Below are 25,347 nucleotides of genomic sequence, written 5' to 3'. Positions count from 1 at the left end.
TGACACTCATAGGACTTCATGTTACACAATGCATGTATGTTTTGTTCGATAAAGTTCATATTTATATCCCAAAATCTCAGTTTACATTGGCGCGTTATGTTCAGTAATGTTTTGCTTCCAAAACATCCGGTGATTTTGCAGAGAGCCACATCAATTTACAGAAATACTCATAATAAACATTGATAAAGGATACAAGTGTTATGCATGGAATTATAGATAAACTTCTCCTGAATGCAACCGCTGTGTCAGATTTCAAAAAAGCTTAATGGAAAAAGCACACCATGCAATAATCTGAGTACAGCGCTCATAGACCAAAACAAGCCACCAAAACCTGCCATGTTGTGGAGTCAATAGAAGTCAGAAATAGCATTATAAATATTCACTTACCTTTGATGATCTTCATCAGAATGCACTCCCAGGAATCCCAGTTCCACAATAAATGTTTGTTTTGTTCGATAAAGTCCATAATTTATGTCCAAATACCTCCTTTTTGTTCGCACGTTTAGTTCACAAATCCAAATTCAAGAGGCGCGAGCACTAGGTCCAGACGAAAAGTCAAAAAGTTCCATTACAGTTCGTAGAAACATGTCAAACGATGTATAGAATCAATCTTTAGGATGTTTAACATAAATCTTCAATAATGTTCCAACCGGAGAATTCCTTTGTCTTTAGAAATGCAATGGAACGCAGCTAACTCTCACGGCTGCGCGCGAGACTGAGCTCATGGCATTCTGCCAGACCTCTTACTCAATCAGCTCTTATTCTCTCCTCCTTCACAGTAGAAGCCTGAAACAAGGTTCTAAAGACTGTTGACATCTAGTGGAAGCCTTAGGAAGTGCAATCGGACCAAATGTTACACTGTACATTGGATAGGCAAAGACTTCCTGGTTGGATTTTTTCTCAGGTTTTTGCTTGCCATATGAGTTCTGTTATACTCACAGACATCATTCAAACACATTTAGAAACTTCAGAGTGTTTTCTATCCAAATATACTAATAATTTGCATATCTTAGCTTCTGGGCCTGAGTAGCAGGCAGTTTACTCTGGGCACCTTATTCATCCAAGTTACTCAATACTGCCCCCCAGCCATAAGAAGTTAACAAACTATAGTTTTGGCAAGTCGGTTAGGACATCTACTTTGTGCATGACACAAGTAATTTTTCCAACAATTGTTTAGACAGATTATTTCACTAATCATTCACTGTATCACAATTCCAGTGGGTCAGAAGTTTACATACACTAAGTTGACTGTGCATTTAAACAGCTTGGACAATTCCAGAAAATTATGTCATGACTTTAGAAGCTTCTGATAGGCTAATTGACATAATTTGAGTCAATTGGAGGTGTACCTGTGGATGTATTTCAAGGCTTACCTTCAAACCCAGTGCCTCTTTGCTTGACATCATGGGAAAATCAAAAGAAATCAGCCAAGACCTCAGAAAAAAATTTGTAGACCTCCACAAGTCTGGTTCATTCTTGGGAGCAATTTCCAAACTCCTGAAGGTACCACGTTCATCTGTACAAACAATAGTACGCAAGTATAAACACCATGGGACCACGCAGCCGTCATACCGCTCAGGAAGGAGATGCGTTCTGTCTCCTAGAGATGAACATACTTTGGTGCGAAAAGTGCAAATCAATCCCAGAACAACAGCAAAGGACCTTGTGAAGATGCTGGAGGAAACCGGTACAAAAGTATCTATATCCACAGTAAAATGAGTCGTATATCGACATAACCTGAAAGGCCGCTCAGCAAGGAAACAAAAATAGAACTGTTTGGCCATAATGACCATTGTTAAGTTTGGAGGAAAAAGAAGGTATTGGAGTGGCCATCACAAAGCCATGACCTCAATCCTATAGAACATTTGTGGGCAGAACTGAAAAAGCATGTGCGAGCAAGGAGGCCTACAAACCTGACTCAGTTACACCAGCTCTGTCAGGAGGAATGGGCCAAAATTCACCCAACTTATTGTGAGAAGCTTGTGGAAGGCTACCCGAAACATTTGACCCAAGTTAAACAATTTGAAGGCAATGCTACGAAATACTAATTGAGTGTATGTAATCTTCTGACCTACTAGAAATGTGATGAAAGAAATAAAAGCTGAAATAAATCATTCTATCTACTCTTATTCTGACATTTCACATTCTTAAAATTAAGTGGTGATCCTAAGACAGGGAATGTTTACTAGGATTAAATGTCAAGAATTGTGAAAAACTGAGTTTAAATGTATTTGGCTAAGGTGTATGTAAACTTCCGACTTCAACTGTAACTTCAAATTCTTTAAAATAAATATGAGGATGTCTACATTGTCTGGGGAGAGGGTAGACCTCTTTGCAGTCACTATGTCCCCTGCCGTGGAGAACACCCTCTCGCTGGGATCTGAAGTGCCAGGCACAGCCAGGTAGCATCTTGCCGTCATGGCATTGTGAGGGTATTTCCACACATTGCTTTTCCACCATGCCAGTGGATCACCGTCCACTGGAATGCCGCTTGCTGCCTTGTAGGATACCACCTCCTCTTTGATGGTGTTGGCAAACGTCTTGCCTGTGTCCTTGCTCGCAAAGGTCTCCCCGAAAAGCTCCTTCATGGCCAAATTATTTTGTGGAGGAGATGCCTCTGATCTGTGACTTGACCCTGCAGGAAAAATGACTTGATCTATTAAACAAACTAATATTTAATATAACTATAATTGTGGCAATAACATTTTAATAAAAGCCATTATTATTCAAAATCAAAAATGGATGATTCTAATAGCAATATTATAGACTAAGATTAGACTGCACTATATTTATTATTTAAGTAATTCACTCTTATTTTTTGTTTACCTCTTCAGTGGCCACGGTCTCAGTGGTGAGATCACTGTATGTCCTCCGGTATAGGGCAGGTTCTAGGTGAGACAGGGACTTGAACCTTGGATCCAGTGCAGTAGATCTATGAAGGTAGTTCTGTACATTAGGGGGGTATCTGGGGTTCAGGTCCTCTCTAATGGCAGCCTTGACATCTCTAGTGATGGTGCTGTCTTCCTCACTTGGGGCCATGGATTGTAGAATCCTTGTTTTCAGAGGGTAGGATCATGGACACAGATGGTGCAGTTTCAGTGCTCAATAGGGTTGTAACCGTTTTGAGGGGTTTGAGCACCTGGAGGACCTCCTCTGCCACGTTCACGTCATCATCAGACAAGGTGACGATGTCTTTATTAATTCCCAGGATCTTGTCTGTCAGTGCAGAGTATACAGCTGCCTGCTGCTCAAGATAGCTCTCCAACATGTCATAAGTGGAGTTCCATCTTGTTGTGACATGGTGTATGAGCTTGTGGGTCTGTAGCTGTAACATTTCTTGCTTGGTCTTAAGCACATGAGTGGCTGTTGTGCTTTAGTGGAAAAAGGAAACCACCTTCCTGATCCTCCCAAGGAGGCGGTCCATCTGCTTCACTGAGATTCCCCTTTGGGATGCTAAATTGATCACATGTGCAAAGCAAGCTATCTGCTAGCACCGGACTTCGCATCTCCCACTCCTCTGTGGTGAGGTGAGCAGTCATAGTCACGTAGCTTTCCGTTGCCCTGGAGGTCCAACCGTATGTGGTGAGGGCAACAGAGGATGCCTTGGATAATTTGTCGACAATTTTGAAATTTTCCTGTTCATAAAGATTTGGCACGATCTTCATACTGAAGTGGGTGTGCCAGGGGATTTCGTAGCGTGGCTCAAGCACTTGCACCATATGTTTAAACCCTTTGTTTTTCACAACAGAGTATGGCCTCATGTCTGCAGCGATAAACATCCCAATAGATTTGGTGATGGCTTCAGCCCGGTTTAATTCTGCAGCAAAGGGCTGCTTAAATGCAGCGGTGAGAAGTTGTTGTCTCTTGGCTGAGTTGGCTCCCGTCACTGACACACCAGGGTGATGACGCTTTAAATGTGTGGCCATGCTCGATGTATTTCCATGATCATACGGCTTTCTTGTGGCACAATGCCTTCACACCGTAATGGTGTTGTCCACCACCCTTCTTCTGTCATCATATTTGACAGGGAAGCCAAAATGCTCCCATACATGAGACTTAAATGAAGTGGGAGGCTTTTCCAGTTCTTCAGCTCCTCCGCTAGCCATGGTTGTCACTGCTCTTTAGTCTTCTTTGCTTTTTGCAACGCGAGCATCCAGGATTGATTCGTTGGGATTCAACATGCCCCGTTCACGTGAACAGTACACACAACTGCTTAAAAAAATAATCAAATCAACCTTCAGGCTTCAGAGTAAAACACAGCACACATCTGTCTTGCCTTTATCTTTTCTCTGCATCGAGATTTAGGGAATTATTACTTTAGAAAGTTACAGCGGCAGTAAAACTGTATTTCACACTATGATGGTTAAACTCTGCAATTGATCCGTGGTTCACATGCGTGCCGAACCGTGGGGGGGGATCCGTACGGATCGTAGTATGGATCAACTACGATCCGTTACACCACTATAAAGGACTCTCAAACCATGAGAAACAAGATTCTCTGTTCTGATGAAACCAAGATTGAACTCTTTGGCCTCAATGCCAAGTGTCACGTCTGGAGGAAACCTGGCGCTATCCCTATGGTGAAGCATGGTGGTGGCAGCATCATGGTGTGGGGGTGTTTTTCAGTGGCAGGGACTGGGAGACTAGTCAGGATCGAAGGAAAGATGAACGGAGCAAAGTACAGAGAGATCCTTGATGAAAACCTGCTCCAGAGCGCTCAGGACCTCAGACTGGGGCGAAGATTCACCTTCCAACAGGACAACGACCCTAAGCACACAGCCAAGACAGCGCAGGAGTGGCTTCGGGACAAGTCTCTGAATCTCTTTGAGTGGCCCAGCCCGTGCCCGGACTTGAACCCGATCGAACATCTCTGGAGAGACCTGAAAATAGCTGTGTAGCAACGCTCCCTATCCAACCTGACAGAGCTTGAAATGATCTGTAGAGAAGAATGTAAGAAACTCCCCAAATACAGGTGTGCCAAGCTTGTAGCGTCTTACCAAAGAAGACTCAAGGCTGTAATCGATACCAAAGGTGTTTCAACAAAGCACTGAGTAAAGAGTCTGAATACTTATGTAAATGTGGTATTTCCGTTTTATTTATTTGTAAAGACATTAGCAAAAAAATCAGATTTTTTTTTGTTATACCCATTTTAGAATAAGGCTGTAACGTAAGAACATTTGGAAAAAGTCAAGGGGTCTGAATATCTTCAGAATGCACTGTACATACAGGCAGATTTGTTGGTTTGTCAGTATTGTTCATTCAGTTATGGTCAGGAGTCTACAGTCCCCAATAATAGTGGTGGAACAGGAGGTAACTAGCTGTGTGAATCAGGTGCTGGGGTACATGTGCAGAAGTGTGTTAAGGTCTTCTGGTGTGTGTGTGTGTGTGTGTGTGTGTGTGTGTGTGTGTGTGTGTGTGTGTGTGTGTGTGTGTGTGTGTGTGTGTGTGTGTGTGTGTGTGTGTGTGTGTGTGTGTGTGTGTGTGTGTGCGCGGCATGTGTGTACTCAGCTATGATAAGTGAACATGCACAATCTCCCCCCATCTACAGTGCAACATGGAATTGTGCAGTGCTATAAAATCTCTCATACATAGTGATGTAAAACGCTATGTTTTGTTTTCGTTCTCAGTCTCCTCTTCCCCTTTTCCGCCCCTTGCTGATCTTGTATTAAATGAAAATGAGTTGAATCCTTAAACTGTAGTTCACAGCCTATCACTCAGTCATTCGGGCCAGTCCTTCAAATAGTTCTTGGCACAACAAACAAAGTTTAGGTAAAATGTGTTATGTCTCACTCCCAGGCAAGTAAACAGTCCAATTTTGGGGAATAGTGGTGCTCATCGAGGCGCAGTGGGCTACATAATGACTTGTGATGGTTGCATGCCTAGTGAGGATGCAGGCAGGGGTTGTCAGTAAATGCCAGGGAGCTCTGGGCCGCCAGCCGGCCTTGTAGGCTGGAGCTTTACAATAACAGACACAATTCTGGCTTTTCCTGTTGGCAGTATGGCATGCAAATCAGGTCTCATCTACTATACTGTGTGTACTGTAGTAGCAAGCTGCTTCTCTGGGACTCTGGTCAGGCCCTAGGTTGGGCTTACACTCAAGTGAAGATGGAGCATGTCTATCACCATGACAGGGTCACAGCTGTCATTGGCCATGCTTTGTAAAGTGTGTGCCACTGTCCATCAAATTAGCTGGAATGGTAGAGTGCATTGGTCGGTGCGTGTTTTAGTCATGTTTAAGTTATTAGCGTGTATTAGCATGACAAGCCAAAAAGCCATGTTAGCACCAACTGACCCATAATCAGACCGACTCATTTGAGAGCTAGCCCAGTAGTCATTTCAGAACTATCACCTGAGTGTATACACTGCATTTGGAAAGTATTCAGACCCCTTCCCTTTTTCCACATTTTGTTACGTTACAGCCCTATTCAAAAATGTATTAAATACATGTTTTTCCTCATCAATCTACACACAATACCCCATAATGACAAAGCGAAGAAAGGTTTTTAGAATTTTTTGCAAATGTATTAAAAATAAATAACAGAAATATTATTTCTGGCCAAACTGAGCAATCAGGAGATAAGGGCCTTGGTCAGGGAGGTGACCAAGAACCCGATGGTCACTCTGGCAGAGCTCCAGAGTTCTTCTGTGGAGATATGAGAACCTTCCAGAAGGACAACCATCCTCGCAAGACTCCACCAATCAGGCCTTTATGGTGGAGTGGCAAGATGGAAGCCACTCCTTAGTAAAAGGCACACAACAGCCTGCTTGGAGTTTTCCAAAAGGCACCTGAAGGAGTCTCAGGCCATGAGAAACAAGATTCTCTAGTCTGATGAAACTAAGATTGAACTCTTTGGCCTGAATGCCAAGCGTCACGTCTGGTGGAAACCTGGCACCATCCCTTCAGTGAAGCATGGTGGTGGCAGCATCATGCTGTAGGGATGTTTTTCAGCGGTAAGGACTGGGAGACTAGTCAGGATCAAGGGAAAGGTGAATGGAGCAAAGTACAGAGAGATCCTTGATGAAAACCTGCTCCAGAGTGCTCAGGACCTCAGACTAGGCGAAGGTTCCCCTTTTAACAGGACAATGACCCTAAGCATACCAGCCAAGACAATGTAGGAGTGGGTTTCGGGACAAGTCTCTGAATGTCCTTGAGTGGCCCAGCCAGAGCCCGGACTGAACCCGATCGAACATCTTTGGAGAGACCTGAAAATAGCTGTGGAGTGACTCTCTCCATCCAACCTGACAGAGCTTGAGAGGATCTGCAGAGAAGAATGGGAGAAACTCCCCAAATACTGGTGTGCCAAGCTTGTAGCGTCATACCCAAGAAGACTCGAGGCTGTTATAACCTAAATACTTATGTAAATGTGATATTTTTTATTTTTTATAAATGAGCAAAAAATTCTAAACTTTGTCATTATGGGGTAGTGTGCGTAGATTGATGGGGGGGACAATTTAATCAATTTTAGAATAAGGCTATAACATAAGAAAATGTGGAAAAAGTCAAGGGGTCTGAATACTTTCCAAATGCACTGTATTTGCCCAAGTCTTAGCACTGAATGTGAATCGTCTTTACATAGACTTTGAGCACACTCACACTTTCTCCATTCCTTGCACGATTCAAGTCTGTCTGTCTTTCTCTGTCCCTCTCCCCCCTCCCGATCTCTCTCTCTCTCTCTCTCTCTCTCTCTCTCTCTCTCTCTCTCTCTCTCTCTCTCTCTCTCTCTCTCTCTCTCTCTCTCTCTCTCTCTCTCTCTCTCTCTCTCTCTCTCTCTCTCTCTCTCTCTCTCTCTGTCCCTCCACCCCCCCTCCCTATTCTTTCCCTCTCTCTCTCATGGGGTGCACCTGTGTGCAGTGCGCTGGAAGGAGGCAGGCCAGGCAGGACATTGGGAGTTAGGCTGGGGCCGGGGCCACTGATTTGGAAGGGCCCCTCAGAGAGAAGAAGAGAGAGAGCGAGAGAGAGAAGAGAATGCGTGCAGCTTACGTAAAGGGCAGATGGGCCCAGCTGGGCGTGCGGTGTGGATGGGATGGGATGGGATGGGAAGAGATGGGGCTCAGTGTGTGGATCTGAATCGGGCGGTCTGTCACCCCATTGCCTATTTAGTGCTCTGCTTTTGACCAGGCCCCATAGGGTGTATAGAATAAGGTGACATTTGGGGCACAGCCTAATAGCCAGGTCAGCGAGACAGCCTGGAGAGAGAATCGGAACAGATAGTGAAGTGGACAGGAGTTGGAATGGTGCAAATCCTAGAAATAACGTTATCTCTATAGTTTACAAATAATGCCTCATGTATGGAATCAAGTCAATGCATCAATGCTTGGATAAGCCTATGTAGAGCATTTTAAGTCAAAAGTTTTTATGTTTTATGTGCTGAGTATGTTACTATGAGTGAACTAATCTCAGCAAAAAAAGAAACGTCCCTTTTTCAGGACCCTGTCTTTCAAAGATAATTCGTAAAAATCCGTCATGGTCTGGAGCGTTACAGGGAAGACATCCTCCTCCCTCATGTGGTATCCTTCCTGCAGGCTCATCCTGACATGACCCTCCAGCATGACAATGACACCAGCCATACTGCTCGTTCTGTGCGTGATTTCCTGCAAGACAGGAATGTCAGTGTTCTGCCATGGCCAGCGAAGAGCCCGGATCTCAATCCCATTGAGCACGTCTGGGACCTGTTGGATCAGAGGGTGAGGGCTAGGGCCATTCCCCCCAGAAATGTCTTGGAACTTGCAGATGCCTTGGTGGAAGAGTGGGGTAACATCTCACAGCAAGAACTGCAAATCTGGTGCAGTCCATGAGGAGGAGATGCACTGCAGTACTTAATGCAGCTGGTGGCCACACCAGATACTGACTGTTACTTTTGATTTTGGCCCCCCTTTGTTCAGGGACACATTATTCCATTTCTATTAGTCACATGTCTGTGGAACTTGTTCAGTTTATGTCTCAGTTGTTGAATCTTGTTATGTTCATACAAATATTTACACATGTTAAGTTTGCTGAAAATAAACGCAGTTGACAGTGAGAGGATGTTTCTTTTTTTGCTGAGTTCATGAGTTGCATCATGTGTTGACAGACTTGGCTTCTCACAGGTGGGAGAGCTGGAGGTGGGAGGCCAGCCGGTCAGCAGGCAACATGTAGCAACCCAGTCTGTCTGCCATGTTGTGTTGTGTGGGTTGGCTGGACTCTCATTCCACCCTGGGCCCTCTCAGCTGTACAGCTGCCCTGCCCTCGCCTCGCACTGAGCAGGTGTGCTCCTCTTCCAGACGCTCAGCAGTTAAAACACACTTACACGCACACACACACACCACACGCACACAGGCATCACACAGAGGAGAGCAGCCTCCACACACACTTTCCCACGCACCCGCACAGGTGCACACGCCTCACACACTCAATGGCCAGCCAGAGGAAAATTAAGGACATTTTGACTGTAATAATGTTATTGATATGCAAGAGTTTTGTTTGGTGATATTGTATTATTTATCCCCCCTTTCGTTTACAGTTCAACACAGAGGAGTTAGGGATTCTTGTGAAAAAGGTTAACTTTGTTTTAAATGTAACATTTGGGTGCAACCAGACTCCAAACATCACTAGGGGGCAATCACGAAAATATGGGATTTTTCTGTTGTTTTGTTTGTCTTTTGATGATGAATAAGTTGTCTGCCTGCGTGAGGCCGACTCTGTTGGGAGCAATGGCCCGGGGAGCTCAGCAAGTAGGCTCAGATGGTGCCGTTAGACCGTGTGTGTGTGTTTTTGTTCCTCGTGCGTGTGTGTGTGTACTTAGCTTTTCATATCCCTCTGACTGCACATAATATCCAACAGTGCACTCCAGGAGACACCAAAACCAAAAACCCACAGCAATCCAAACCTTTGTCATATTTATGATTAAGTTAGTATAACATTTACCTGAATGAGTTGTATTGAAACTATGACATGTTGAATAGTTATTAATGGTTCTGTGGTGGGAGGGAACATGTGTTGCTCTGGCTGTGTGAGTTCGTTAGTCAGATGAACATAGCAGTCTCAGTAGTGAACTTTTGGGGTTAGTGAGGAGGTCCGGTCAGAACGAGGACCATCTGACACCAACAGATGGAGGGAAGAAACTGCAAATCAGGACGACAAGACCAAATGTTGATTTTGGACACACAACAAACGGTTATTTCAGTTTAAATCAAGTTTGCACCAATGCACCCACCTCGACTACAGAGTTCTAACATGCAATGTAGAACTAGGCCTGTAACTGGACAAAAGGGAAGAAGTACTCTAGAATTAAATCATTTGTGCATTTTGCCATCCGCAGTGTTAGCCTCACTACTGGACATGCCACCAAGACTTTTTGTTGGTGTTGGGCATCTACACTGCAGCATAGTGACTAGTCACTAGTATAGTAGCCTATTTCACACTGGTTTGTGTTCAATATTGGTGCAAAGTGCACCTCGGAACTGTACATTCAGCTAAATGTAGGTAGTTGACCGAGTAGGCTTATTCCTTGAGTTGTGTCTCATTAAGTGAATCGCTTCCCACTCCAGCCTGGAGGTAGACTAAATACAGGTCTCCCTTAACGTTCGAACATCTCTAACGTTCTTCTCTCTTTGTGTTCTAGAATGGAGCTGTTCCAGGGGAACCCGTGAAGACAGATAAGAACTCCAGGAGAGGGAACTGGGGGAACCAGATAGAGTTTATCCTCACCAGCGTGGGCTATGCCGTAGGCCTGGGAAACGTATGGAGGTTCCCCTACCTCTGCTACAGAAATGGAGGAGGTACGTCTTCACACTCACAACACACTGATTATATAGTAGTAATGACAGCAATACATTCTAGTTTATCCACAATACACTTTGCCGTGTTTTGAAAAGCAGTCAAAGTAGCAGGTTGTCAAGTTTAAGTTTACGTTCCTCACATTGTGTCAAATGGATCCAAGTCATTCTTGGCTTCATTCCCCCTCAATTCAAATGTTTTCACTCCTACAGTTGTCTTTAGTCTTCTATACATTTTATGTTCAGGGATCGCCATAGAAGGGCACACAGATGCAGTAGCCTGTGCATTAGGTCACACAATCACATAGCTGAGTATAGAGCCAAGGGGACTGGTGTAGCTCAAGGCTCTGCAGTAATAACACCACAGTAGACTATCAGCTTGCTAAGCCCTGGGCTACGTCCCAAAAGGCACCCCATTCCCAATATTATGCACTACTTTTGACCAAGGCTCATAGTTAAAAAGAATGCTCTGGTCAAAAGTTGTGCACTATAGGGAATAGGGAGCTATTTGTGTCGCAGACATCCTGCTCCTCAATCTCCAGTCTTTCCTTTAACATATGATTTCAGACTACAGTCCCAGAGGACAGGTTATTCCCCAGACCCATTGGCCCCAGTGGCCCCCCCCGTTAAACCAGTCAAGCAGACAGAGGATTGCTGCCTGGCTTAGCATCACCCTCTGTTTGATGCTCCCTCACCTCATTCACCTCTTCTGGCTGGCATAGACATAAACATCTCTCCTTCCAATCTGACCCCTCACTGCATTACATTGCAGAAATAGGATATTGTCATGGGATGCCAACTTTTCTATATGAGCTAGGCACTTTTTCTATTCTAGACACAAACATGACCTTAACATTTGACTGCTCATTCACTGAGCATTGCATAGCAAAAATATGATATTGTCAATGTCTGGGGGTGACAACTTTTATATTTATGAAAAATTATTATATTCTAGACACAAACATGACCTTCAAATCAATCCACTCACTCACAGAGCATTAAGTAGCAGAAATAGGATATAGTCACAGCATGGAATACCAATTTTTCTGTATATTGATTTATTTTTCATTTGAATGACCATTAGGTAAGCCATTGGTTGTGAGCAATAATAAACATATGCATACTTACAATAAGTAAAAATGTAAAGATTCAAATAACACAAAGCTGAATTCTAGTCAATTTCATACAAATATTCTGGCTTGACTAACTGTTGACCTGACCCACATGTTATTGTTGTTTTACAGGAGCCTTCATGTTCCCCTACTTCATAATGCTTGTGTTCTGTGGGATCCCTCTGTTCTTCCTGGAGCTCTCCTTCGGACAGTTCGCCAGCCAGGGATGCCTGGGGGTCTGGAGGATCAGCCCCATGTTCAAAGGTGAGCCAGTTAACAACCACTGCTGCCGTTGGTCAGTCATGTTCAAAGGCAAGCCAACAACCACTGCTGCCGTTGGTCAGTCATGTTCAAAGGCAAGCCAACAACCACTGCTGCCGTTGGTCAGTCATGTTCAAAGGCAAGCCAACAACCACTGCTGCCGTTGGTGATTGGCATTACGTCATTGCTATTGGTCAGTGGCATCCAACTAATCACTGACTGTATCTCATGCTTAGGAAACTGAAAGGTGAAAAATAAATGGCAACATCTATTGTCTCCTTGGAATGCTTAAAGTCATTTTTTTTTTAAACATGACTTCAGTCAGAGAAATCCATTCACCTCTTCAGCTCCTGGTATCATTCTAATGTTGTTTCAATCCCTCTCCCACATCAGGTGTGGGCTACGGGATGATGGTGGTGTCCACCTACATCGGTATCTACTACAACGTGGTGATCTGCATCGCCTTCTACTATTTCTTCTCCTCCATGACCAACCTGCTGCCGTGGACCTACTGCAACAACCCCTGGAACACGCCCACCTGCAACGGCGTGGTGACGCCCACGGGCATCAACAACACCCTGGCCAACGTCACCCACAGCCTGGTCACCAAGGCCGCTGAGGTCGCCGTGGAGGTGGTCAATAAGACCAAGAGGACCAGCCCCAGCGAGGAGTACTGGAAGTAAGAATCCGGACCGGAGTCAGTTATTCATCTTTATTTGAATCCCAAAAGATCTTGTTCTAGATTAGGGCTGTGACGATACTTGTATCGCAATATTCTTTCCATGGCAAAAATGAAAACACGAAGCAGACCAAACTATTTGGTCCTTTAAAAACCTGCTGTATGTAAAATACTGTGTGTTTTAGCTTGGAAAGTAAATAAATGTGACTCTGGATGACAACATAATGATGTTTGTTTCCAATATTAGGGCTGTTTTCCTTGAAAGGTTAATTCGTGTTTTGTTTTCTTGCCACGATACTAATGAGTATCGCGATACTGGTATCGTCCCGGCCCTATTCTAGATCTGTTGAGGGCTGGAAGTAAGGCCTGAGTGTGTAATTGAAAAATTCCCATGTTTTCCAGAAGTCCTGGATGGAGAATTCCAGATTTCCTGCTTATTCCTTTCTTATTCCAGGAATTTCCAACTGGGATTTCTATAAAACCTGGGAATTTTAGCAGTTACCGTCATTTTTCAACCCTACAGTACCTGAGTGGGAAGGTGTGGGCATGGCTGACACTGACTCAGGTGTACTAGATTAAAGAGACGGGAGTGGATGCTGCAAGGGTTAATACACACTATTACTCCTAGATACCTGTATGTTCAGTAAAGCAGCACCCAACGTGTTTTGACACAAAGTATGTTTGACTATGGGTTAACAAAAGAGGGTTTGTGTATCTCTGTAAAGGAATGTTTGAGATGCTAGATACTTCAGTTGATTTAAACGAGACCAGTCAGAAAAAAAAACAAGCAGGCAGGCATGTTTGCCTTGCTAATCCGGGCCTACGATTAATCATCCAGCCTTCAACAAACATTACTCATAGTTCACTGTGTCTGAAGTACACACCATTAGATGTTTAGTATATTGGGGAGTAATGTTACTCCCTTACTACATGGGGAGTAGTGTAGCTATTTTATGCCCCTAGCAGTGAGAATAGGGCCCATTCAAAGGAAACAGTGTGGTTGGTTAATGACTTTCTAAATGTTTTGTGCTTAACTTTCCGCCCCGGGTGGTGCTGTCTGTCAGTATATCATGAAAGGAGTTGTTGTTCCTGTCAGCTGTCAGTAAAGATAATCCATTGTCTTGGCACCAAGTGGTTTTAGGTCGAGCTGCTGCTGCATTGAAATATGGGCTTCGCTCATTGTGATGCCAGGGTACATCCGAACAATGCTTCTTCTCTATCGTTCTGGAATTAACGTATAGACATTATTTGTCCCTGCGGCACTAACTATTTATGCCACGTTTCTCTATCCAGACGTTGCTGTTGTGAATAGACACTGTGATACATTTTTTCTCTTCCCCACAGACACTATGTGCTGAAGATCTCAGACGACATCGGGAATTTCGGGGAAGTCCGTCTCCCTATTCTGGGATGTCTGGCCGTGTCCTGGGTGGTGGTCTTCCTCTGTCTCATCAGAGGAGTCAAGTCTTCAGGCAAGGTGAGGTGTCTCTCTCTCTTGCTCTCTCTCTCACCTCCAAATGTCATTGTTTGGGCCAGTAGTTTTTCCTGGTCAAATAACTTAGTCTATAGTCAGGAAGAACTCCTGGTCATAGTGTATAATTGACACACATTAGGGGATCTTCTCACTCATTCTTCTCCTCTCGATGGTCCCCAGGTGGTGTACTTCACAGCGACGTTCCCCTACGTGGTGCTGACCATCCTGTTCATCAGAGGCATCACCCTGGAGGGAGCTGTCACCGGCATCAAGTACTACCTAACCCCACAGTGGCATAAGATCCTTGACGCTAAGGTGTGGTTAATCATATAGAAATAACATAGTTATAAGTCCTGGAATTCTTTGCCATTACTGTAGTTAAGTACTACTTTATATGAGTTGTAAACAGTTACTGTTTATTACTGGTATAATAGCTCTGTAGCTCTTCATAGCGTAGGGTTATTGGCTTTCTCATAACACAGCTGTTGAAAGAGACTGCTTGATCAGATGTAATATGCCTCAGATATTAAATAAGGTTGTTCTTCAGTGGTTGTACTGACACGTGTTTGTCCGTCTGTCCAGGTGTGGGGAGACGCTGCCTCTCAGATCTTCTACTCTCTGGGCTGTGCATGGGGAGGGCTCATCACTATGGCCTCCTACAACAAGTTCCACAACAACTGCTACAGGTACTCAACTCTTCCTTTCCCCTCCCTGTTCCCCCCTAAACTCTCCACTTTACTACCAAATAAACCCTGGGCGCATCCCAAATGGCATCCTATTGGGCCCTGGTCAGAAGTAGTGCACTATAAAGGGACTAAGGTACCATTTGGGACGGAACTCCTGTCAGGTCTTTTTCTGTGTCAAAAAGGGGCTTAGGTGGTGTGCTTGGCAGGGGGCGTGGCAGAAGGCGTGGCAATTACATTTTTTTAGAACATTTTAGAGGCCCCCGTCTTGGTGCTGTAGAGAAATTTGAGCATTTTTAAGCCAAATTCCTGCAATTCTACACATTTCTCCATGGAGCTGAGTTTTAAAGCTAATTTCCTGGAATTTTATCCATTTTGCCATGGCTAATGCTGTGTTCTTTTGCTCACACATGATAGCAGAATGAATACTGCTAAATTCATTGTTTTTGGAATGTTCTATTCTCTCTGACTGTCTAGCTTTTATTTTGGTTATTGTTAGTTCTCAAAGATTATATTATTTATAAATATATAGGTCCATTATATTTTATACAAACTTTATATCTATTTTAGTCATTGAAGTTTACATTTCAAGCGTTTTTCATCCTGAAAATGTATTTTAAAAAACTGTTTGGATTTAGGCAACCGAAAAAATGCTTCGGCGGCCTGCCCAAGGATTACAATGGCAGACAAATCCCTGGAGTTGTGTAAGCGGTTACACTATTGCAGTTCTTCGTGCTCAGTTGGAGTGAATCAGGAAGGGTCTTTGTTGCCTCTCTGGGTGCGATCACGCTACAGTGTCAGCAGAGATTAACAGAAATGCAGAATAGAGGAGGGCAGCTACAAATTGCAAGAATTGATGGAGTATGGTGTGATGGTGTGTACTGCATGCCACTGTACTGTAGGTGGAGAGAGTGAAGGAGACAAAATTAGGTCATTTTTTGACTGCTGTCAAGCCTGTGGTTGCATTGTTAACTTTGTAGTTTACGGTAGTCTAACTCAAAACTCTCTTGGAAACTGGAAGAGGTTTTCTCTGCTCTATAACACCACCATGTGGTTGAAGGGCAGAAGTGATGGACAGTATACTATAAATCAGGGGTTCTTAATTAAACTCTTTCAGCCTGGGACCCAAATTAAAAATACTGTGTTTTCCTGGGACCCAAGCTTAGGCAAATATGCAACTATACATAAATATCAGTACATTTCATTGCCCTTATGCCTAAAACAAATGTAATACAGACAGAACCAAATAACAATTGAATGAATTACCCATATAAATAGCTATTCATGTTTATTTTTCCCATTAAAAACACTTACATATCTGTCTAGGTTGGAACTGTTGCTGTTAAAATACAATAAATCATTTTCATTCTGAACTGGAATAAACTGATTGATCACATCACACAGATGAATAACAGAACACACACACAGTCCTAATGAGAGGTGTGTAGCTGGCGGAAGTTTTCAACAAGCATGTCTATTCTGGGCTCAGTTTTTGACAGTGCAACACTAAGGTCATGCTCAGCATTGAGACTGTTTCTGTACTTGTTTTTAAGTAATCCAGAGTTGAGAACCCTGACTGACATAGGTATGTGGTGCCAAACTGGACCAGAACATCTACTGCTTTCTCAGTCAGGCAGGAGACAGCTTCCTGCTGTAGATAAGGAATCCAGAACTGTGTGAGTGTGTTTGTCTCAAAAAGCATATTGCTTCAATCAGTTTATTCCAGTTCAGAATAAAACATATTACTTGTATTTTAACAGCAACAGTTCCAACCTGGACTTGTTTTCAACAATAATTTCTACAGTAAGATGTACATTAGGTCTGATCATTTTTCATCATCTGTACTGTTATTTAGGATTGCACTATCAGTAGCTAGCTTGCTTGCTTTGGCTAACGTTAGCTATTAGCTGTGTACAAGGCCAGGGGATTATTTGAAAGAGAAACTCACATCTACTACTATGAGAGATAGTAACGTTACTTTCTTATTTCTGCTTATAAAATTACAACAATGCCTTGCTAGCTTACTTACTTTTCCACTGTCAAAGCAGTTTCCTGAAGCATTCTGCCCTGTTCTGAAATAACTCCCTGGGTTTACCGTCATGCTGTGGATGTTTGGTCAGGACGTGTTGTTTTATTAATTTCTTTGTTTTGAGAGACTTATTACTAAACACTTCCCTGTACAAAACACATTGTGGGCGCTCCAAGTTATTTCTCAAAGTTTGTATGAAAGAGAAACTCATTGCTGTTTTTGCGTTCCATGACTATTGAGCTCGGTCAGTCCATTTGATGACAGCGGTGAGGGATGGCGAGTGGGATTGACAAGTCAGTGGCTAACATATGGGATCAATATCATGCCAAATGTATTCACAAATGTAAATCACCAATCCACAAATGTAAATCACTTTCCACAAATGTAAATAACCAATCCACAAATGTAAATCACTTTGATTTACATTTGTGGATTGGTGATTTACATTTGTGAATACATTTGGCATGATATTGATCCCATACTAACAGCGCATCTGCTGCTGAACGACAGCGCTGCAGTGTGTGGGTCGCGGAGTGGTCTTCAAGAAAATTGCAGAAAAGATATCTGGTACATCGCGAAGCACACCGGCATCTCCCTCTCCCAATCGCGCAGCTGCCAAACTGAGCAGAGACCGCTGCTAAGCAGAGAGCCCACTGAACAGAGAGCTCAGGTGCACTTGACCAAATCAATTCCAGTAATTCATGAAATAATTATACATTTACTCTGACACGTCGCGACCCACCATTAACAGGAAGTGGGTCGCGACCCATACTTTAAAATTGTCTGCAAATCAATGATAGAGTAGTAAGTACTGTAACGAACAAACCCACCACCTGGCAGGAAACATATTTCACACATCTCTTTCTCTCTCTTCAGTATTTATCACTATTTGTTATTATGCAATTAAGATGTAGACTGTTTAGTATGAATTTGAACTGGAAATATGTATGAGGGTGAAATGCACCGATTGCATCTTAGTGGACCGATACAACTTAATGCTGGTTAATGTAATATACTAATAACCTTCTCTTCCTGTTTTTTGTTCTTTGATTGGTTACCCATACAGGGACAGCATCATCATCAGCATCACCAACTGTGCGACCAGCGTGTATGCAGGCTTCGTCATCTTCTCCATCCTGGGCTTCATGGCCCACCACCTGAACGTGGATGTGTCTGAGGTGGCCGACCACGGCCCCGGCCTGGCCTTCGTGGCCTACCCAGAGGCCCTCACTCTACTGCCCATCTCACCCCTCTGGTCCCTGCTCTTCTTCTTCATGCTCATCCTGCTGGGCCTTGGGACGCAGGTGAGTCTGTCAACCACCATGATATCCTGGCTTTGTCCCAAATGGCACCCTATTACCGTTTGGCTCTGGTCAAAAGTAGTGCACTATGTAGGGAATAGGGTAACACTGTTTATTCTCTCTGACATCATTGCATGCATGTCTAGGATCAAAAGGCTCCTCAACAGCTTCTACCCCCAAGCCATAAGACTGCTGAACAATTCATAAAATCGCCACCGGATCATTTACATTGACCCCCCTCCCTTTTGTACACTGCTGCTACTCACTGTTTATTATCTATGCATAGTCACTTCACCCCCACCTACATGTACACACTACCTCAACTAGCCTGTACCCCCGCACACTGACTCTGTATTGGTGCCTCCTGTATATAGCCTCGTTATTGTTATTCTTATTGTGTTACTTTTTATTTTAGTCTACTTGGTAAATATTTTCTTAACTCTTCTTGAACTGCACTGTTGGTTAAGGGCTTTTAAGTAAGCATTTCACGGTAAAGTCTACACTTGTATAGCAGAATATGTTTGTTTTTTTACATTGATGTGCAACTCTCCTCACCTCCGCTTCATCAACAAAACAATAACAATGGCTGTGGGGCAGACAGTCATTGGGGCTCAACTAAAAAAAAAATTATGTTGGAGAAAGTGGCTTTTTGAGAGAAGTAGATGTAAAAGTCACTGCTGAGTGTTGACCTGTCAGTGTGTATCCCGGTGTGCAGTTCTGCCTGCTGGAGACCCTGGTGACGGCCATCGTGGATGAGATCGGTACTGACTGGATCATTAGGAACAAGACGGTGGTCACAGGAGGAGTGGCTATAGTGGGCTTCCTGCTGGGGGTGCCGCTCACCACACAGGTAATGGACTGGAGATGTTTACACACACACACACAAACATACACATGCATGTGTACACACACATAAACACACACTTAATTATCCAGGCACAAATATTCAGGATGTATACTGATGTTGTGTTCTCTATCTGTGTGTAACCGATGTGAAATGGCTAGCTAGTTAGCGGTGGTGCACGCTAATAGCGTTTCAATCGGTGACGTCACTCGCTTTGAGACCTTGAAGTAGTGGTTCCCCTTGCTCTGCAAGGGCCGTGGCTTTTGTGGAGCGATGGGTAACGATGCTTCGTGGGTGACTGTTGTTGATGTGTGCAGAGGATCCCTGGTTCGCGCCCGGGTCGGGGCGAGGGGACGGACTAAAGTTAAACTACATGTGCTCTCATGTATTTAGGCTGGGATCTACTGGCTACTGCTCATGGATAACTACGCTGCTAGTTTCTCTCTGGTTATCATCTCCTGCATCATGTGCATCTGCATCATGTACGTCTATGGTGAGTCCAACTGTCTTTCCTCGATTATAAATGCCTATCGTCCACAATGATCTGCCAACGCTATTGGTGAAAGCTAATCAAACTGACTGGAATGGAATGACTGACAACATGCTGTACTCTTTGTGTTCAGGACACAAGAAATACTTCAAGGATGTTGAGATGATGCTGGGTTTCCCCCCTCCCATCTTCTTCCGGGTCTGCTGGAGATTCGTGTCGCCCATCATCATATCTGTAAGATAGTAGCTACCACCCAGTGCCTCCTTGTTGACATGTTTTAGAGGCTTGACCTGCTCTGCATTCCATTCCACTTGTCTAATCCTCGCTAATCTGTATTGCTCAACAAAACCTGTCATGCAAAACACCTGCCAGAATACCAGAATGACCTAAGACACACACAAGTGATCGATGAAGATATGTACTGTATGAGGGTTGAAATAGGGTATATTCTGCTCAAATGAATGACTTGACCCTGGTGACCCCTCTCCTCTCTTTGCGTTTGCAGTTCATCCTGATCTTCACAGTGATCCAGTACAAGCCCATCACCTACAATGACTACGTGTACCCCGGCTGGTCCCTAGCCATCGGCTTCCTTATGGCCATGTCCTCCGTCACATGTATACCCGTCTATGCTCTCTACAAGATCTCTAAGTCTGAGGGAACAACATTTTTGGAGGTAGAATCCACAGGATCTCTGTTTAGAGCTTTGTCTGTCTTTAGTATTGGAAGCAGATGTTGTTCGCACTAGTAGTGGAAGTGTTTTGTTTTTTTCTGTTGAATTAAAAAATAAATATATTTGGCACATGTTGCCGAAGGTCTTTGAACTGAAAGAAATGAAGGATAGTAAAAGAGAACCCGATTTGGTGTTATGTTATTCCAGAACTTTCTCACCTACTTTACCTGCCTTTAATTAGCAATAAATAATAAACCTGTGTCCCTCCCATCACATTGACCTCTGAACCTTTGCCCCTTGCAGCGGTTGAAGAATTCATGCAAGGCGGACATAAAGTGGGGCCCGGCCCTGAGTGAGCACCGGATAGGCCACTACGCCGCCCCAGGCTCAGAGGGAGAAGTGGAGGTGCGTCCCCTGAAAGAAGAGCTGAAGGAGAAGGAGGATGAGAAGAGGGATGAGATCAGCCTCACCATCCAGGGCAGCAACGGCTCCACAGCACACAACACTACCCCCAGCGCATAGAGGCCCCCCCTGGGCCAACTCCAGCCCCCTCCCAACCACCCCTCACCCTTTCCCACCGCACTGTGGAGAAAACCCGCTCGCTGGAGACCTTTACATATTGTAAGGGCTTATTATTTCTAACCTCTAGAGAAATTGGTCATCATCCAAAAGAATTTTATTTCTTGTTTCAACATAATTTCACAATGCAGTTTCTTGTAAACACGTTATTTGTTCTCTTCTTCATATTATGCAGGAGTTGAAGTAGAAATACACACTGTAAAGAAATCCACTCGGAATTGGCAACTTTTCTAGCGACAGTTCTGGCGGTTTTAAAGCTGGAGACCAAATGTTCTCTGGGTAGGTGTAGACACATGGCACCACTCTAGGGACTGATCCTTCCCTTCTGTTGTTTTATCTACGGTATAGCTTTTGGCTCTCAGTACCCTCTAATACATGATAGTCTCCACTACTCAGACTGTTACGTATGCTGCTTTAGGGTTACCCAGAACAACTCATATTGGAGTAAGCCAATGGGTATTTAGCTACTCCTAAATATTTTATTTGAACAACACAGTAAAGCCATTCTACTTCCAATGTTGTAAACAACTAACATACATTACAGCACCAAGTCCCCAAACACACACAGTGTTGGTCTCCAGCTTTCTGAACACCTACCCTGACTGACGCCCATGATTTCCCGATGCCCATTCTCAGGGTCCCAAAATGATTTACTACTTACTGAACAAGTTCAATACCTGAGTCCATTTTATTTGATTATGGTAGGCTTTACATTAGAGAGGGAGCTAAGAAAAAGACACCCATAACATGTTCACACACAAAAACAAATGGGTGGATGGATGCAACTGAGTACAATGAAGTGCCATCTCTCTTTTAGTCTTCCAGGTATTTCCATGGGAAATGCATCTCAAGATGTGGCATCTCACTTGTGAAGGGAACGTTTCATTGACGACAGAAGCAGCTACAGATGTAGGATCTTAATTTGACCCATTTTTAACACCAGGAAAATAATCATGCCACAACAGAGTGATCAAATGAAGGTCCTACATCTGTAGCATAACAAGGAGGGAGGACACAGTGGTGTTGCGTCCTAGCCTCTGTTACTCACAAGTAGGATTTGTTCCAACAAGGCATGTTACCAAAAACATGTTAAACATGCATGAACTTTAATATCTCGGTGGCATAGCTGGAGTATGTGTCTTTGTTAACTTTTTCAAAACTGAGAGACTTGCATCAGCAGGTGTCTTTGCAGAGGAAAATATGTGTATTTACAGGCGTTTTAAAGCTCTGAGCCAAGTAGTGGTGTGATTGGATGTGGAAACAGGAAGGAGAGAAGCCATTGGTTGGCCTGGAGATGGAGTTTGTCTCCACAAGATTTAAAAAAAAAAAACATCAGTTACTGAATTATGTAGTTTATATGTAGTTGTATCGTTCTGTCAATAGAATTATCTTATTTTATCTTTCATTATTGTAAAGTAACATAGTAAATAATTATAAGGAAGACATGTTTATTTTGTAAAGAAGCTACAGTATCTTAAGAAATAACAGTAATGTTTACCATTCCTCATCCATGACTTGATTTTTATTGGTAATTGATTTATTTTAGGGGTTGGCGTGGGAGGGAGATGTATTTCAGTCACTTTGTGGCAGGATGCTGTGGGGTTGTGCTCGCACAGATTGCTGGAATTGGCAATTGTCAAGAAGTCCCATCTCTCTATCCAATTCAATGCATTCGTCTCCGCTCTGTTACGTTGCATCTGTGTTGTAGTGAGGCAAAGACCTGTTTGTGGTAACATTGTGAATCCACTGGGTCCTTGCCTGGCCTGCACTGATGGAGAGAGGTAGTCTGGCAATGCAGCTGCTTAAGTGCTAGAGCATCGCATCTTAGTGAAACTTCAGATTTTTTATTTCTTCTTTAACCAGTACGTCACTGTATATAATATTCAACATCTTTGTCTGACTGCATAAATCCAGTTTCTGCTGTCGAATATATGACTGAGTTGTTCTCCTTCCATTTTACTTCAGTTTCTCTGTGTTAAAAGTGTCATGACAGTTAGCTATCCAGACACTCAGGGGAGTAGGTAGTTACTTAGTGGTGAAAGTCTTTGGTTATTTGGTTCCAATTGGCCTCTTATTGCCTATGTAGGGCACTAGGGCTCTGGTCAAAAGTAGTGCACTATAAAGGGAATAGGGTGCCATTTGGGACTTACCCAAACTCGTTGGTTATTTGAACTAACACAAAAAACACACCAGTAGGTTAGATGCTGCCCAACAGACTCAAGCTTTACTTCAGATGACAACAGACTAGTGTGTTCTCCTATGATGCTGACAGAAGCACAGTACGGCCACACGAATCAACCTGTTCTAAAGCAGAGTAGGAGTGGTCCTGGAATAGCACAGGATATTAATAATGATGATGGTTTTAACTGATGTGTTCTATACACTATGGATACATATCATTTTGGTAATAAGGAGTTTACAGCAGGTGTAAATGGTTGAGCTAAAGTGGGTTAGTATATAATGGCCCTGATGACAGGATTTGATAACAGAATGAAATGGTGTATGATTATTCTAGACATGCCGGCTCAGGTCAGGTTGCCTCTGGATACTTCCAGGGAGTCCTCTAGGTCTTTTATTTCTTCTTCCTCCTGTTACTGTTAAACTGTTGACTTGTAGTCCTCTTATTTATTAGCTACAGTAGCTAGTAAGTTAAGGATAACCACCATGCTATTGCAACCGTTTGGTCTCTGCTGTCCACCGAACTCTTTTCCTCTATCAGATACTTGTACAGTCATGTAAAAACTGGTGTTTGTGTGTTTATTTGTTTTTATTTGGGGATAGACAGGATTTTTTCTTGTAGTAAAAGTAGCCGATGTTAAGTGTAATATGTATTTGTGTGTAGTCGATACCTTACTACTGAGTACTGTTCTTAGATCAGGATAGTGTCAGTATTGATGTCATGTAATTCTAATCAATCAGTAACTATCAATTTTGTCATGTAACAAAACACAATCTACCTTTTAAGAGATCTTTTGTTTTTTTACTAAAAAATATATATATTTTATTGTCACAATTGAATCATCCATGTTCAGTGACACTACCTTTATCGTGTTCTAAAAGCCAGCTGATATCAAAAGTATTGCCAAACAAAAGCTTGGGTTGAAACTTGAAATTTGCATTTTACAGTATGTTCTGTTGGAGGTACATGACGGTTGGGGAAAGTATATAATAACAGTATTAATCCATTTTACATAGTAATAATGCCAATAGTATTAAGCCAACACCGTGGTACTATACTGCAGCGACATCCGGTTACAATATAGCGACTGTGCTGTAAATTCCTTTGTGTAAAGAGACTGGCCTTTTCAATTTGATGGAGTATTTTACATGTGCATATGCGGCAAAAAAAGATTACAGAAATCAAACACCAAAATCGGTAACATTGTAACAGCAATAAATATGACATTAGATCAAAATATCAATGTATTGGGGAAGTGTTTTAGAATATAAACTAATTGAACAATAAGGAATGGGTTCAACCAAATGTCTCATATCCAGAGTAAGAATCTTATCTTATTCTTCCCTTTTTGCACTGGGATTATTATTTCATTAACTTGGCATTTGGCGAGATCTTTCCTTCTAAATTAATATAAGCAGGTAGTGAAAAATGTATACTCAAGGACACATAAGATGAATATTCATCTTTTTTGGACATTGTTTTTCATCTCATTTATAAATCGCTGTAGTAAGTCATCTATATATGGGATGTAAGAAATGAATACGTTAGCCAATTCTGAAAACTGATAGTCGGCCTCTACTGTACTAAAACTGTGATTTATCATCTCTGTGGTTTTCTACGATCACCGAGGAGATCTCTTGAATTTCTAACTCATAAACATGTTTTTACACGTTTTTTTCAGCACTTTAAATCAAGTCATTTGTGTTTATAACATATTTAACCATACAAACTTCCATTTTGAAATAAGGCCTTTACAGTGATCTGCACAAGCTGCTGTGTCAACATGTCAGCAGAGAAGACACAATGTTATGCCAATTCTATCATAGTGGAGAATAAAGCACAAATGAAATGAACACAGTACTGGTACTTTATCATATATATCTAACCATGTCTCTTGAACCTTAGGGCCAAAATCCATTGAATTGTCTTAGTCATGTCAGCTGTATATCGTAAAATGTTCCATTACAAATGGTAAATAAAATCTATTTTAAAGATCACTCAAGTGTGGTTCATGTCCCATTTGTGTTTTGTCTTTCTGAACAGGCTATGGCTTTTGTTCGATGGGAGAAAGTAGATTGTTAATAAACCATGTATTACAGGCATATGAACATTTTTTTATCCAAATACAGTCGCATTTATTTACTTCAAAATACATTCAATAAATGGTTAAATTAGGTAGATCAAATTTGACTCATTTCGAAAGCATCCAACCATATTGTGTCATGTGTTCACTTTCAGGTCTTCTATCAGTCTCTAGAAAAGGACAATATAACATCCCTGTGTCTTGG

General features: G+C 42.8%; 1 protein-coding gene across 3 annotated transcripts in view; it reads left to right on the top strand.

The window, feature by feature from the left end:
* The window catches only part of LOC139560259 (sodium- and chloride-dependent glycine transporter 1-like), a 97,653-nt gene extending 72,597 nt beyond the window's left edge, over positions 1-25,056 (top strand). For all 3 annotated transcript variants that reach the window (XM_071376874.1, XM_071376873.1, XM_071376876.1), the window contains 12 exons: positions 10,602-10,758; positions 12,000-12,131; positions 12,522-12,807; positions 14,152-14,284; positions 14,462-14,596; positions 14,864-14,967; positions 18,060-18,297; positions 19,010-19,144; positions 19,532-19,631; positions 19,762-19,862; positions 20,134-20,304; positions 20,605-25,056. In XM_071376874.1, the coding sequence (XP_071232975.1) occupies positions 10,602-10,758; positions 12,000-12,131; positions 12,522-12,807; positions 14,152-14,284; positions 14,462-14,596; positions 14,864-14,967; positions 18,060-18,297; positions 19,010-19,144; positions 19,532-19,631; positions 19,762-19,862; positions 20,134-20,304; positions 20,605-20,823 (1,911 nt within the window). In that variant the 3' untranslated portion in view covers positions 20,824-25,056. The remainder of the gene's footprint in view (positions 1-10,601; positions 10,759-11,999; positions 12,132-12,521; positions 12,808-14,151; positions 14,285-14,461; positions 14,597-14,863; positions 14,968-18,059; positions 18,298-19,009; positions 19,145-19,531; positions 19,632-19,761; positions 19,863-20,133; positions 20,305-20,604) is intronic.
* Positions 25,057-25,347: the final 291 nt, after the last annotated feature.

This window comes from Salvelinus alpinus, chromosome 30 (assembly GCF_045679555.1).
Source record: "Salvelinus alpinus chromosome 30, SLU_Salpinus.1, whole genome shotgun sequence".
In the NCBI taxonomy this organism is placed as follows: Eukaryota; Metazoa; Chordata; class Actinopteri; order Salmoniformes; family Salmonidae; genus Salvelinus; species Salvelinus alpinus.
Note: the sequence above shows the minus strand (reverse complement) of the source record. Positions and strands in the feature narration are given on the sequence as shown.